Source organism: Hylaeus volcanicus, chromosome 6, assembly GCF_026283585.1.
Source record: "Hylaeus volcanicus isolate JK05 chromosome 6, UHH_iyHylVolc1.0_haploid, whole genome shotgun sequence".
Lineage (NCBI taxonomy): Eukaryota > Metazoa > Arthropoda > Insecta > Hymenoptera > Colletidae > Hylaeus > Hylaeus volcanicus.
Window position 1 is genome coordinate 9,061,849 of NC_071981.1, and position 15,283 is coordinate 9,077,131.

At 42.1% G+C, this 15,283-nt stretch overlaps 1 protein-coding gene across 1 annotated transcript in view; it reads left to right on the forward strand.

Moving 5' to 3' along the window:
- LOC128878855 (probable chitinase 10) overlaps positions 1-15,283 on the forward strand; it is a 71,910-nt gene that overhangs the window by 35,218 nt on the left and 21,409 nt on the right. Inside the window, exons 15-20 of the mRNA XM_054127434.1 lie at positions 3,468-3,679; positions 7,744-8,080; positions 10,259-10,663; positions 11,885-12,184; positions 12,803-13,014; positions 13,457-13,735. Of these exons, the coding sequence (XP_053983409.1) occupies positions 3,468-3,679; positions 7,744-8,080; positions 10,259-10,663; positions 11,885-12,184; positions 12,803-13,014; positions 13,457-13,735 (1,745 nt within the window). The remainder of the gene's footprint in view (positions 1-3,467; positions 3,680-7,743; positions 8,081-10,258; positions 10,664-11,884; positions 12,185-12,802; positions 13,015-13,456; positions 13,736-15,283) is intronic.

Consider the following 15,283-nt stretch of genomic DNA (forward strand, 5'->3'; position numbering starts at 1 on the left):
CCAAAGATTAACAAATACATTAAAACCAGAATTATTAAAAAATATTGCTTCTTTGTTGCAATATCATTGAAAAAAATCATGCTAGTCTAATCGCCCTTTTTTTTGTTACCGTGGTGAAGGGGAAATCTTCGAAAAGACACCCCCCAGATGTTGGGGGGTAGTGTGGGATTTCTACCCACTAAAACCCCTACACCACGGCCCCCGGAGCGAGACTCTACCGGAGGTAATACTTCGCCCCGAGGGGACCGCCTCGGACTACTTCAGTCTCAAGGCGGCCGCCTTCCACAAGGCCCCCATGGGGTTCTACTCCCACGATGGACCACCCCCCCTGTCCTGTCCACAAGGGGGAGGAGGGGCCTACCTAAAACTGCAGGCTTTCTTCCCGGCGTTGGGTTTGTAACAATCCTATGCCGACGGGGAGGGAGGCCAGCCACCGACTTCCCCCAATGGGCTCGGGCCCAGAGGGGGGTACTCTATTGGGCCATCATTGGCGGCCTATCACCCTCGCGTGTTCGATACCTCCCGGACACATCAACCGGGAGGGGGGCCCCGCCTAGTGATCAGCAGGAGTCCTCATCCCCCTTATTAGCAAGAGGGGGGGGGGGGGGAACTATGCCCCGGGAGCGGGTGTTTCTTACCCCATGGCCCGGGCCACGGCGGTAAACTTCCGTCCTAATCGCCCTGTCCTCGTCTCTCCTGCAATTGTTGTATCGCCCTCTCTGTCACAGCATCATTGGAGAGACAAGGATCTATCTATCCTTGTCCCGGCGCTTCCTACTTTTTCTGCGACTGTCGCTGAAGTCAATTCGGAGTTCTGTTCTGACCGAGTAAACGAGAAAACGTTTGATAACGTACTAAACACGTAGAATTGCACAAAATTTTATTGTTTAACACAGTTTCAATCAATTCCATAGGCTGGTACTCTCGATATTCGCGTTTATATGAAACCGACGCCAACAGTATTCGAGCGACCTGAAACCTTTGGAAAACGTTTGATAACGTACTGAACACGTAGAATTGCACTAAATTTCATTGTTTAACACAGTTTCAATCGATTCCATAGGCTGGAACTCTCATTATTCGCGTTTATATAAAACCGACGCCAACGGTATTCTATCGACCTGAAACATTTAGAAAACGTTTGATAACGTACTGAACACGTAGAATTGTACTAAATTTCCGAGTAAAACTCCGAGTTGATATGATTAGTTCATATAAACTAACTATGTAGAAATTATTTCAAACTTTTTAATGCAATTTGAATGTTTTTGCAAACGTGATCAACGTGAAAATCCGCCCTGCAAAAAAATGTAAGGGGTATCATCGATTTTGTTGATTTTAGGACGAACATACGTGAAATAGTACTCTTTTTGCGATAAAAAGTAATATAAAGTGATCAAAAATAAAACAAGATCAAATATTTTTGTATGGGACCAAGTGGCAGCTATGCTCTACCACTATGCAAGAAGTTTCAATTCGATTGGTCTATCCATCTGGGAGTAAGATGCAGTACAAAATTTTTCGGATTTTTGCACACTCAAAAAATGGATGAAAAATAACAAATCGCAAATTATCTCGATAACGAGACCAACTGGAAAATATTTCATCCCGATTAGTGGAGCCATCTCGGCGTAATCGGTGTACAGACATAAAAAAAGTGAAATATACATGTCGAATTGAGTAACCTCCTCCTTTTTCGAAGTCGGTTAAAAATTGAAAAAAATCTCAGCTTATATTTGATCGGTCCTTATACATAAACATAAATGGTAGGAGGATGGTTACGTTACATTAATTCGAGATACAAAACTGTCACTTAAAAACAAGAATCTGTTGAATATGTTTCTCATCTCCGTGTTGGCAAACATGCACATATATACTGAAACATTTCTGTTTCCTTGTTGGTGTGGCGGTTAGGAACGCGATCGAAACGCCACGGGAAAAGAATATACTAATAACCTAGAAAGAATAAAGAGAAAAGGTATCGCAAAAAGAAGTTGAGGAATATTATTGTGTATCGCACCCTTCCAAATAGTATCCTAAATAAAAGAGTTGTCACGGGTATTTAGATTGGCATGATTACATTCTTGTGGGAAAGTTTCATTACAGAGCACGAACCCCACATTGACAGCTTGTGTGCGCCATCTAGGGAATATACCAGTAGTCTCTCTTCTATGTAACATGCTTTCAATATCTCGTACATCATTAAACCATGAAGACTGTATAAGGAGTCCTAACTGTGTAGTGTAGAAGTGTTATCAAAATCCCGAGCTTGAAGTTATGAATATTTCTACCACTCGCGGCGCAAGTGAGCACAGACTACAATATATATATATATATATATATATATATATGTCATATGTATATAATAATATACAAGGTGTCCCAAAACTCGGGGAGGAGCCGGAAATGGGGGGTAGCTGAGACGATTCTGAACAACAATTTCCTTTGCAAAAATGTCGGATGGGGCTTCGTTAAGGAGATATTAAGCGAAAACCCCGACCAATCAGAGCGCGCGTAGACCGTTGGAGCGGCCGCGGTAGCGTAGGCTACGCGCTAGTGGCCGCGCTTGCACGCGAACAAGTGACTCGACGTGCATCGAAGCATCGACCTAGCGCGTAGCCTTCGCTACCGCCGCCGCTCCAACGGTCTACGCGCGCTCTGATTGGTCAGGGTTTTCGCTTAATATCTCCTTAACGAAGCCTCATCCGACATTTTTGCAAAGGAAATTGTTGTTCAGAATCGTCTCAGCTACCCCCCATTTCCGGCTCCTCACCGACTTTTGGGACACCCTGTATACCCAGATAGCACCGGACGTCCCACGGACGTCCATTTTATGTCCAGTTTACGTCCAAACGTCCGCCCGGAATGTCCTACGAACGTCCATGGAACCTAAATTGTGTACGTCCCAGGGAAGTCCGCTCTGAACTTTCTAGATTTAGGGAAAAATACCTTTTTTAAACAAAATAAATATTATTTATTAATATTATATATATTATATATTATTTATAATATAATATTTATTCAATATGTAGAACAGAATATTTTTTTCCGAATATAAAATACACTATTTACAATTGTAAATTAATATTAATTAATTAATATTATTATCTCAGATAGCACTGGACGTCCCATGGACGTACATAAGACGTCCCTGTGTTATCTGGATACACATATGACATATATATCGTAGTCTGTGCGCACTTGCGCCTCGAGTGGACGAAATATTCATAACTCCAAATTCGGGATTTTGCTAAAAGTTTTCTAGTAACTTTCTTAGGAAGTTGGATCTCCTTATACATTAAACGTATCTAAAAGTAAACGTCGTACTTGTTACGTAACCCTGTAACCTTTGCTACAGAATCAATATACATGTTAAATTTAATCTGAAATGAGGTTTGACCGGGGTCTCGCAAATGATCCCGAAAATTAATATATACAGTATAATAAATGAGATTTATTTTGGGCAGGTTTCTACGAACGAGTTGTAGCTTACAAGAAACGAGGTCTGAAGGTGTTGCTCGCTCTGGGTGGATGGAATGATTCCGCCGGAGACAAGTACAGTCGTCTCGTGAACAGTCCATCAGCCAGGACAAAGTTCATCAGTCACGCTGTTCAATTCTTGGAAAAGTATAATTTCGATGGTTTGGATCTTGACTGGGAGTATCCTGTCTGCTGGCAAGTGAGTAGATTCCTGTAATTCATCAGAATAAGCATAGCAATCTCATAAAATATACAGGGTGTCCCAAAACTTTCGTAAAAGCCGGAAAGGAAGCATAGCTGAGACGATTCTGAATAACAATTTCCTTTGCACAAATGTCGGCTGGGGCTTCATTTTTGAATTATTAACGAAAAACACCGACCAATCACAGGTCCCGATTAGTGTGGACATTTTGTCCAACGTGTGGAAAAGGTTAAAAAAAGAACTGCGCACAGAAATTTAGCAAGACGTAAATCTTTATTTCGACGATCGTGTCTCTATTGCACGAGTCCTGTTCGCAATCTGAATTCAGATTTTTTTCCCTTCGGGTAACGCGTCTTATGGAGTTAGGCTTACCAACTACTTAACCTAAAACTTAAAACTAACTAACCTAGTTATACGAGGGCGGATCAAATATAAACGAGACTTTATTTTTAAAATACTTTTATTCAGTGTAATAAAATATCCAAGCACGTATCACTTTTCAACATAATCTCCTGCTTTGGAAATACATTTTTCCCAGCGGATTGGAAGGTTTTTAATCCCAGTATCGTAAAACGAAGAGTGCTGCGTTAGGAGTCAATTGCGCACAAAGGCCTCCACCGCCGAATCGTCTAGGAACCGTTGTCCTCCTAGTGCTTCTTTAAGTCGTCCAAAGAAATGGAAATCCCAGGGCGATAGGTCAAGGTTGTAGGGAGGATGGTTAAGTGGAGTCCATCTCATTTCCTCTAATGTTTTGCAAGTTAGAGCTGCAGTATGGGGCCGGTGTTGTCGTGGAGGAGAATGACGTCTCGAATCGGTTGGTCACGTCTTTTGGAACGATAAGCAACCTTTACCTCCCTTAAAAGCTCACAGCTCGCATAACTTATTCCAACCTGCGCTGTAATTTCAAAAAGACGTCAGACGTCGATCGCTTTCAAGAAGGATTCGAATCGTGCGAATGTTCTCCTCTGTAATGCTGCTTCGAGGACGGCGATCATGTTTCACATTGTCAACTTGTTTACGTCCTTCCTTGAATTTCTTATGCCAGGCAAATACGCGAGCCCTTGATAGTGTTTGATACCCAAACTGTACCATCAATCTTCACAAAATTTCGACTGGTTTGATGCCTTCATGGGTAAGAAATTTAATAATTATGCGTTGTACAACTGAGACGTGCACTTGTTGCTCTGACATTGTGAATGTTACTGTCAAACTTGTCTGAACTCAATAATGCAATGCTCTCCCCACTCCTGCCATCCTAAACAATACACTGTAGAAGCGGTCACCCGCTCCCTTTAAGTTTACGCGATCCGAAACAAGTCTCGTTTATATTAGATCGACCCTCGTAACTAAAACGCATGGCAGCACTGTCGACATCATGTCGCCACGTTAGTGTGAGGAGAGCTTAGGTGTCTACCGCAAGAAATAGAGAGCCACGAGTTTCGATTTTGGAGGATTACACTTTATTCTCTATGCGATACGTTCAGACGCGTTCCTTTGAATGCAGGAGAAACGATCTCTTCTTGTCCGTTATAAAAAGGAGAGGGGACGCCACTTAAAACTAAACTTACCAACCAAGTAACAAAAACTTACTAGCTAACTAACATATAGTGCTGCAGTCCAATCTAGGAAACTTTCCGCCACATTAACGTCCCATTCGTGCCATCTATGATCGTCTGTTTACAACAGAATGGCATTACCGACCTAATTACCCACCAAACCCATAGTCAAAACCAATATGGCGTCGGATTAACCACCTGAATACGTCAAAAATGATCAACGTTACACACGCGTATTTCTTTAACCGTTGGATTCCTAACATTTAAACTTACATTTTCGTAATTTAGACACCAAAAACTACTAAATGGTACAAAAGAAAGTTCATAATTTTTGGTGCCCCAAAGTAAAGTTTAACCCATCCCGATAGATAATTTAGTAGAGATTACCTTCGTTCTCCGAGTCAGGACCGTTCGCTAGTATTTTCTGCAGAGTGTGCATCAGAGGGTGGTGGCCTTGTCCACACCATCCACGGAAGTCGTCGAGGTCTAAGGCCCAAACCGTCCCCACCCCCCTAGGCCCATATCTCTAACGAACTGAGCTTTTCGTTGTATCGTCACCGTATCGTCGAAGCTGACCCATTGATTGTCCTTGTAAGCATACGGGCTCATTCTATTCTTCGGATCTTGAACGACGATCCAGTCACGTTTTCGTATCCTGTCGCAAATCTCGTAATATGATAGAAATCCAGGCGCTTTAGTGAATTCTCCAACTTATCCAGCGCTAGCTGGAGCGTTCAAGCTAGTTCCTGCACTTTGGTCGTTTATAGAAAACAACTGTCCGTACAGCTGCATTCCTGTTTTCGAAACAAGAATTAAGTTGGTCACAGTGGTTTGGTTGGAGGATTTTACAGCGATGAACGCCCGTTCTAGGGAATTTGGTTGAGTTTAACCCCAGATTGCCCATTGATGCACATATGCATCAACCGCGTTGAACTGCGTACACAAATTTAACAGGACCTAAATCTTTATTCCGACGATCGCGTCTCTATTGCACGAGTCCTGTTCGCAATCTGAATTCAGATTTTTTTTCCCTTCGGGTACGCGTCTCATGGAGCTAGGCTTACCAACTACCATGAAGACTGTATAAGGAGATCCAACTCCATACGAAAATTACTAGAAAACTGTTATCATATATATGTAAGAATGTAATTCTTTCTGAAGGTAGGGATTAAAGGAAAGCCGTTGATGCCCTATAAAGAGGTTAGTTTTATTTAACAAAATGAACAAATAATTAAACAAAATGACAAACAGAACAAAATAACACAAAGTAATATCTCCTAACCTATAAAGAGGAATCGAAAGCGATGTTCCTTTTCCCACGTTTCGCTCTAGCTATCTTTTACCGTTCTGCTCCGCCAGAGGTCTCGGGGTGTAGTCGTGTGGCGGAACAGAGTAGCCGTAGTCGGTATGGTAGTGGGACAAGGGTTGAAGGATTTCTCCTTTGATAATACATACACATATGACATATATATATCGTAGTCTGTCCGCACTAGCGCCACGAGTGGACGAAATATTCATAACTTAAAGCTCGGGATTTTGATAACACTTCTACACTACATAGTTGGAACTCCTTATACAGTCTTCATGCCAACTATTTAACCTAAAACTTAAAACTAACTAATCTAGTTATAACTAAAACGCATGGCAGCACTGTCGACATCATATCGCCACATTAGCGCCCCATTCGCGCCATCTATGATCGTCTGTTTACAACAGAATGACATTACCGACCTAATTACCCACCGAACCCACGGTCAAAGGCAATATGGCGTCGGACTCACCACCTAAATACGTTAAAAATGCTCGATTTTATACACGCGTATTTTTTTAACTGTTGGATTTCTAACATTTTAACCTTCATTTTCATAATTTAGGCATCAAAAACTACTAAATGGTACAAAAAAAAGTTCATTACTTTTGATGCCCCAAAGTAAAGTTTAACCTCATACTCCAATGTAGACAGTGTTTTTAAACCACCTAAGGTAGCCCGTTTTTACTTTGACGTGAGATAGGAGCAGTTTACTTTACTCCACGATTAAAGAAGGAAATTAAATTTGACATAACTAGAAAAGTTTTGAGTTGCGCAAAAGTAGGTTGTTTAATTAAACAATTCGCACGAACGCACGTGGGCCAAGACCCAAAGTCATCTAACAACACTTTCCGCACTTCTTGCTGTTTCATTTGGTGCCATTCTCGTGACTGCGTACAATCTCGAACGCGTTTTGGACGACTTCCGCTAATATTCTAAATTCAGAACCGTCAATTACGAATATTCGAGGCACACTTAACATTTCACCGACCGGTAGTCGATTAATCGACTTTTTGTCCCCAACGCTTACCGACCGGTAACTGCTACGGTAACTAGCAAGTATTTGTTACTTTGAATTGAGATACAAAGTTGCTCCAGTTGCATAGGATGTTGAAACGCTACGGTCGTAGCGTGCTACACCGATACGAAAACTGTAGTACGGAGAGTGTAAGAACGAGTATTTATTATTGCTATAGGTTGACTGCAAGAAAGGGCCAGCCTCGGACAAAGAGGGTTTCGCAGATTTACTCAGAGAGCTGAGCAACGAACTGAGGCCGAAGGGATTGTTGCTCAGCGCTGCTGTTTCACCGAGCAAGAAGGTGATCGACAAGGGTTACGACGTCCCAGCCCTGACCAAGTACTTGGACTGGATCGCGGTGATGACTTACGATTTCCACGGCCAGTGGGACAAGAAAACTGGTCACGTGGCGCCCCTGTATTACCATCCGGATGATGACTATTCTTACTTCAACGCAAATTATTCCATCAACTACTGGATCGCAAAGGGAGCTCCTCGCCGTAACATCGTTATGGGTATTCATTTCTTTAAACAGTATATGTTACATCTTTTTTTAATTTCCGTGATCCGTATCCTCTAAAGCAGATATCGGAATTTTTTCCACTCGGCAGCCGTTTTTCGAGAGCTACGCCTACCAGCTTCCCCTTATCGCGCGGAGGGCCTACAAGCTGACCGAGGCACAGGACCGTCACATGTTCCGAATAGTGCAGCGGGCCCATTTACTAGATGGGAAGTGATAAAGGAGCGGGCCCGCCGCACTATTCGGAACATGTGACGGTCCTGTGCCTCGGTCAGCTTGTAGGCCCTCCGCGCGATAAGGGGAAGCTGGTAGGCGTAGCCCCCGAAAATCTACCGCCACGTGGACAAAATTCCGACCTCTGCTCTAAAGGTTCTGGGATAAGTGCCATGGAGTTCATCATGGTCCACTTATCAGAGGGTATGTCACCTTCCCCACTCCGTGGCCAGATCCTGTTTGTTTCTTTGTTGAGTTTATAGTACTAGCTGAGGAGCTACTGACTATTCGCTCCGCTTATTTGCTATTGCACTATCTTATTCCTTATTTTTCACCCGTAGGCTTTTTCCATACTTTATATTTTAGCCAGACCTAACCCAATTATGAAAAACCGGGGCGGACCGCCCAGGATTCGAACCCAGCCTCTCAGCGTGGTAGTCGGCTACGCTACGCACTACTCTACCACAGTATAAGTACAACCAATAGTGTCACTTGGCAAAAGTAGCATCCACAAATGTGCATACCAAAAACATGGCGACGACGCTGTTTCCTATATTGTACACTAGATGGTACTAATAGTAACCGACATGTGGCGTATCAGAGTCCTACCTTACCGAAACCCTCTGTCTCTCATCGGAGGAAATAAAGTATATGCTTTGAGTATATAGACATGGAGGAGGATTGCCAGCACCGAAAGTGTCCAAAGTCTGTGTGACAGAAAAAGGTATAGAATGATATTTGTCCAAAGTCTAAGTGATGTTACTGTGACGCTGCGCAATTAAGTGAATCGACGTGTGACGCTGCGCGTGGTGTCGTATGGCTACTCGGTTTCGCCAATAATTAATTAACTCACTCAAAAAGGTTAACAGAACAAACAATTTATTCTTTGAAAGTACAAAAGCGTTTCTTCTACGCGTGGTGGAATTATTAACTATTTTTATTTCCTCCGATGGAAGACAGAGGGCTTTGTCGGTAAGGTAAGACTCTGATTTGCCACATGTCGGTTACTATTAGGACCATCTAGTGTACAATATAGGAAACAGCGTCGTCGCCATGTTCTTGATATACACATTTGCGGACGCTACTTTTGCCAACTGACACTACTGGTTGTACTTACACTGTGGTCTCGATATGTTCGCTGTCGTCCTTTGTTATTGGCCGTAGCCAATAACGACGTAGCGCATGGTAGCAGGAAAGAGGGAAAGAGTGAGAAAGAGAACGAGTTTGTCTCGCCAAATTGTTGTGAACGCACAGTAATAAAATATCAAAAAAATGCGGTTGATGCATATATGGGTTAAACTTTACTTTGGCGGACCTAAAATTTTAAAGTTTTTTTTTACAAGAGGCTGGAGATTTCAGTGAGTGGAATCCAGAAATGCTAGCTTTCAGGCGAGAAATCCACTGGTTCAGAAGTTATGAACAGTTAAAGGTGAACCTTTTTACCGTATTTGTCAGGCAATTCAAAAGTTGAATTCGTACTCTAGGGCGGAGGAGGCTTCGCCCATCCCTCTGGACCCCCTCCCCGAGAAAATAAGTACAAACCAACTCTGTTAATTCGAAATATGGCAGTTTTCAAAAATAGGCATAACAATATAAAAGTAGTACATAATGTAGTCCGCCATCACCAAGAATCTGTTTTACCGACAGGGTGTGGCTACAAGACAATATGGCGTCGAAAGTCAAATACGGTAAAATGCCACATTTAACTGCTCATACCTTCTGAACTAGTGGATTTCTTACCTTAACACTAGTATTTTCGGAGTTTTCTCGACAAAATCTACAGGATTATGTAAAAGAAACTTGAATATTTTAGGTCCGCCAAAGTAAAGTGCAGCCCATATGTGCATTGATGCGCACTCTGGGGTTAAACTCAACCAAATTCCCTAGAAAGGGCGCTCATCGCTATAAAATTCTCCATCGAAACCACTGTAGCCAACTTAATTCTTTGTTTCGAAAACAGGAATGCCGCTGTACGGACAGTCGTTTTCAATAAACGACCCAAGTGCAGGAACTGGCTTGAACGCTCCAGCTAGCGCTGGACAAGCTGGAGAATTCACTAAAGCGGCTGGATTTCTATCATATTACGAGATTTGCGACAGGATACGAAAACGTGGATGGAACGTCGTTCAAGATCCGGAGAATAGAATGGGCCCATATGCTTACAAGGGCAACCAATGGGTCAGCTTCGACGATATGGCGACGATACAACGAAAAGCTCAGTTCGTCAGAGATATGGGTCTAGGAGGGGGGATGGTTTGGGCCTTAGACCTCGACGACTTCCGTGGACGGTGTGGACAAGGCCACCACCCTCTGATGCACACTCTGCAGAAAATACTGGCGAACGGTCCTGACTCGGAGAACGAAGGTAATCTCTACAAAATTATCTATCGGGATGGGTTAAACTTTACTTTGGGGCACCAAAAATTATGAACTTTTTGTTGCACCATTTAGTAGTTGTTCATGCCAGATTACGAAAATGTAAGTTTAAATGTTAGGAATCCAACAGTTAAAAAGATACGCGTGTGTAAAGTTGAGCATTTTTGACGTATTTAGGTGGTTAATCCGACGCCATATTGGCTTCGACCGTGGGTTGGGTGGATAATTAGGTCAGTAGGTTTCAATATTGTCGCCGCATCCGTTGCAAGCGTTCATATGTGGCCGATACCTGGTTAATGGTAACTTCCTTATCGACTACGCAGTGGATTATCACCTGAACTTTGGCGGAAACTTCTTTATCGATTCAGAAGAGGATTTATTTTACCGTTTTTTGTTTCGTTTATCTTTCAGACGTACTGTTTGAATTAGACGTTGATGGCATTTTGAAGAATGTTAATATTGACAGACTTAAACCTGCCTACATTACTAAGACAGACCTAGACTTTACCTTGGAACCTACACAGTCAGATCGTGTTCCTGAACATAAATGGAGTTCAACAGCAAACGTTCCGTTAAGAACATACCAAAAGAAGCAAATCCCTTTCAATCTACCACTTGAAAAGACCTAGGGGGAGTACTGTGTCCGATACCTGGTTAACGGTAACTTCCTTATCGACTACGCAGTGGATTATCACCTGAACTTTGACGGAAATTTCTTTATCGATTCAGAAGAGGATTTATTTTACTGTCTTTTGTTTCGTTTATCTTTTTGAATTGCTGTTTGATTTTGTTAATTAATAAATTGTTTTCTGGTTGTTCAAACGTGTGATCATTAAAACTCGAAAATAAAATCACTTATATTCTGAACATAAATTTATTATTGTCTCAAGTGCTATACGTAACAAACATTCGCGCCATCTATGATGGTCTGTTTACAACAGAATGGCATTACCGACCTAATTACGCACCAAACCCACGGTCAAAGCCAATATGGCGTCGGATTAACCAGCTAAATGCGTAAAAAATGCTCAACTTTATACATGCGTATCTTTTTAACTGTTGGATTCCTAACATTTTAACTTACATTTTTGTAGTCTAGGCATCAACAACTACTAAATGGTGCAAAAGAAAGTTCATAATTTTTGGTGTCCCAAAGTAAAGAGCAGCCCAGGAATGTTTTTAAAAAGTATTTCCAATTCATTATTCGCAGCTGTGAATCCACCGATAAACCTGGAAGATTTGGAGGAAAATTCGGTGACTGTGGCGCAAACCACTGTTACCACGCCACCTGTGCCGACATCAACTTCGCAAGATCAAGTGTCGAATAACGATGAATTTAAAGTGATTTGTTACTTCACAAATTGGGCCTGGTATCGTCAAGAAGGAGGAAAATTCTTGCCGGAGGATATTGACACCGACCTGTGCACCCACGTACTTTATGGTTTCGCTGTGCTCGACGGATCGCAGTTGACGATCAAATCCCATGATCCATGGGCCGACATTGACAATAGTAAATAGACGAATCAATTTATCTGATTAAATTTTACCGCTTTGGACAAGAGATAAATGAAATAATTAATTTAAAATCATACAAGAAGACCTCTATACCTAAAGTTCTTTCATTTTTTAGTAATTTTCACACGAATCTAATAACTTTTGGGCATACAAGTCGGCCATATTGGATCCGCCATTTCGATTTCTTAAATTCTGATTACAGATTCGCAATTAGCGGGCCGAAACCCCCCGGTATATGAAGTTTCATACAAATCAGAACATTCCTTATATTTTGTCGCGGTTTTCAAAATGTTAAAAATCAAAATGGCGGATGCAATATGGCCGACTTGTATGCCAAAAAGTTATTAGATTTGTATGGAAATTACTAAAATTAGGTGCACCGATATACGCGCGCACTGATTGGTCGGGGTTTTCTGTTAATATCTCTTGAACGAAGCCTCACACAACGTTTTCGCTAAGAAAAAAGTTGTTTCAAATCACCCCCTGAACCACTCCTTTCAAGGTGTTACAACATTTTTCGGACACCCTGTACATGATCATTCGTAAAATAGAAAACAATTTTCGATGATGATAATTCTTTTGATCACTAGTTTCCAAAAATGGTTGTTTTTAGAATTCTATGAGAGAATAGCAGCGTTGAAGTCGAAAGGCATTAAGGTATTGATGGCCATAGGGGGTTGGAACGATTCCGCTGGTGATAAATACAGCCGTCTAGTGAATTCGCCGTCCGCAAGACGAAGATTCATCGAAAACGTTATACAGTTCATCGAGAAATACGAGTTTGAGGGTTTAGACTTGGATTGGGAGTATCCAGTGTGCTGGCAGGTAAAGAAAAATTTAATAAACATAATATCAACCCTTTACGGACAAATTGGTCCTACGCATCCCATAATTTTCGAGCTGCTGTGAAATAATACTGAATGATGAATTAGGGATTTATATCAGTAGAATTTTCTGAAATAACATTAGATGTAGTCATTTGTATCTTTAAGAGTCAAAATAAACACTCTAGCGTCGCTAGGGAAGCCAATATGACAACGCATGTTTGTTGATTTTCGAACTTTGTAAATAACGCTCGACGTTCCTTGAAAACAAAGTGGGCGAACGTTCCTGGACTTACAAAATTGACGTCCCATGGACGTCCTAAGGACGTCCGACAAAGGACGTTGGACGCTCGGACGTAAACTGAACACGAAATGGACATCCATGGGACGTCCGGTGATATTTGGGTAGTTTGAACTTGCATTTCGTAATAATCGAATTTCAGGTTGATTGTAAAAAAGGACCATCATCGGACAAAGAGGGCTTTGCCAGTTTGGTGAAGGAACTAAGCGAAGCGTTCCAACCGAAAGGATTGTTGTTGTCCGCGGCGGTTTCGCCGAGTAAACGAGTTATCGACGAAGGTTACGATGTACCCACCTTGGCAAGGTATCTGGATTGGATAGCCGTCATGACCTACGATTACCATGGTCAGTGGGATAAGAAAACCGGTCACGTAGCGCCTCTATACCATTTACCCGGCGACTGGGAGCCGACCTTTAACGCCGTACGTATTTCGAAAGTCGTAATTAACACTTTACCGACCGGTAGCGGTTTGACATCCTATGGCCTTCTCACCGCCCACTCGGCAGCAGATCTTCTCTAGCACCGGGAATTGTATAAAAATACGAAAGCTTACAGAGCAAAGCAACTTGTATCTCAATTCAAAGTAACAAATACTTGCTAATTACCATAGCAGTTACCGGTCGGTGAGCGTTGGGGACAAAAAGTCGATTAATCGACTACCGGTCGGTAAAGTATTAACATTTTTGACACAGTAGAACCCCTTGTATCCGAGCTCACATTATACGAATACCTTAATATCCGAACGTTTTACTATCCGGATGTTCTGTTATCCGAACTGCGTAAACATTTAAAAAAACGATTAATTATATTGAGAAATTTATATGATTTAGCAACGAAAGAAATATGGGACCATAATTATTGAAGTAAATTGTCAATTTTTTAGTTTCTATTTGAATAAAATGCAATTTAAATTTTCGTTTCATACGATCACATAGTATAATAGTTCATTCATTCATAAAGACGCGTAGGTATCTTAATATTTGGTGCATTTGGTTCGTATGGCGACCAGCTAACGACTAAACGACCGTTGAAAAATAACAAAGAAATAAAGGAAAAATTAAAGAGGGCACATTATGTCTCCTTACCCAACCAAATGTTTCCGGAGATAGAGGGACAGATGGCGCAAAACAAACAAGCTAAGGAGATGGGACTAGATACTTGTACCCATGAAGATGTATAAGGAGATCCAACTCCATACGAAAGTTACTCGAAAACTGTTAGCAAAATCCCGAGCTTTAAGTTATGAATATTTCGTCCACTCGCGGCGCTAGTGCGCACAGACTACGATATATATATACACTACTACAAACAATTAGCGGGACACTTTTTTAAACCGTCGTAACTATGGGAATTTTCAACCGATTGAAATGAAACTGGGTTAGGAGTACTTTTGAAGTGTCCACTAGGCGTGTGTAAAGTTGCATTGGCGAGGGTTGACGCGAAGGGGTTAATTCACCCCCTAAAGGGGAGGGTGTAAAAAAACGCCTCTTTGAAAGAGGCCAGGGATGACGAAAGGGGTTGAAAAATTCAAAAAAACCTTTGAGGCGACTCTGCTTGATGCCCTCTACAAAATGCACCCCTTGAAATCCCTCTCGGACAAACCAAACCCCCCCCCACAACCTTCCACCCCCTCTAAAATCCACAATTTTTTGACGACGGTCTCGATTTTGGACTCAATGCATTCTCTGGACTCCCCTGATCTAGAAAATGCCATCAACCATACGGTGCACCCCGGGCACCCTTTGGGGGCGTGGAACAGCTGGCAAATTTTCAACCCCCTTCGTAAGGGAGCACTTCCACACATCGGAGGGCGATGAAATTCACCATGTTAGTTTTTGATACGTTGAGGATGAATACCGTAAAGGTCCCGTTTCGAAAACTGCTCCCGGAGCTGAAGGGAGGTGGGCAGAGGTAGGGGTGGTCCACCCCCAAGTGTAAGGGTTGGAACGTTGTTTCGTTGGGTGGATTA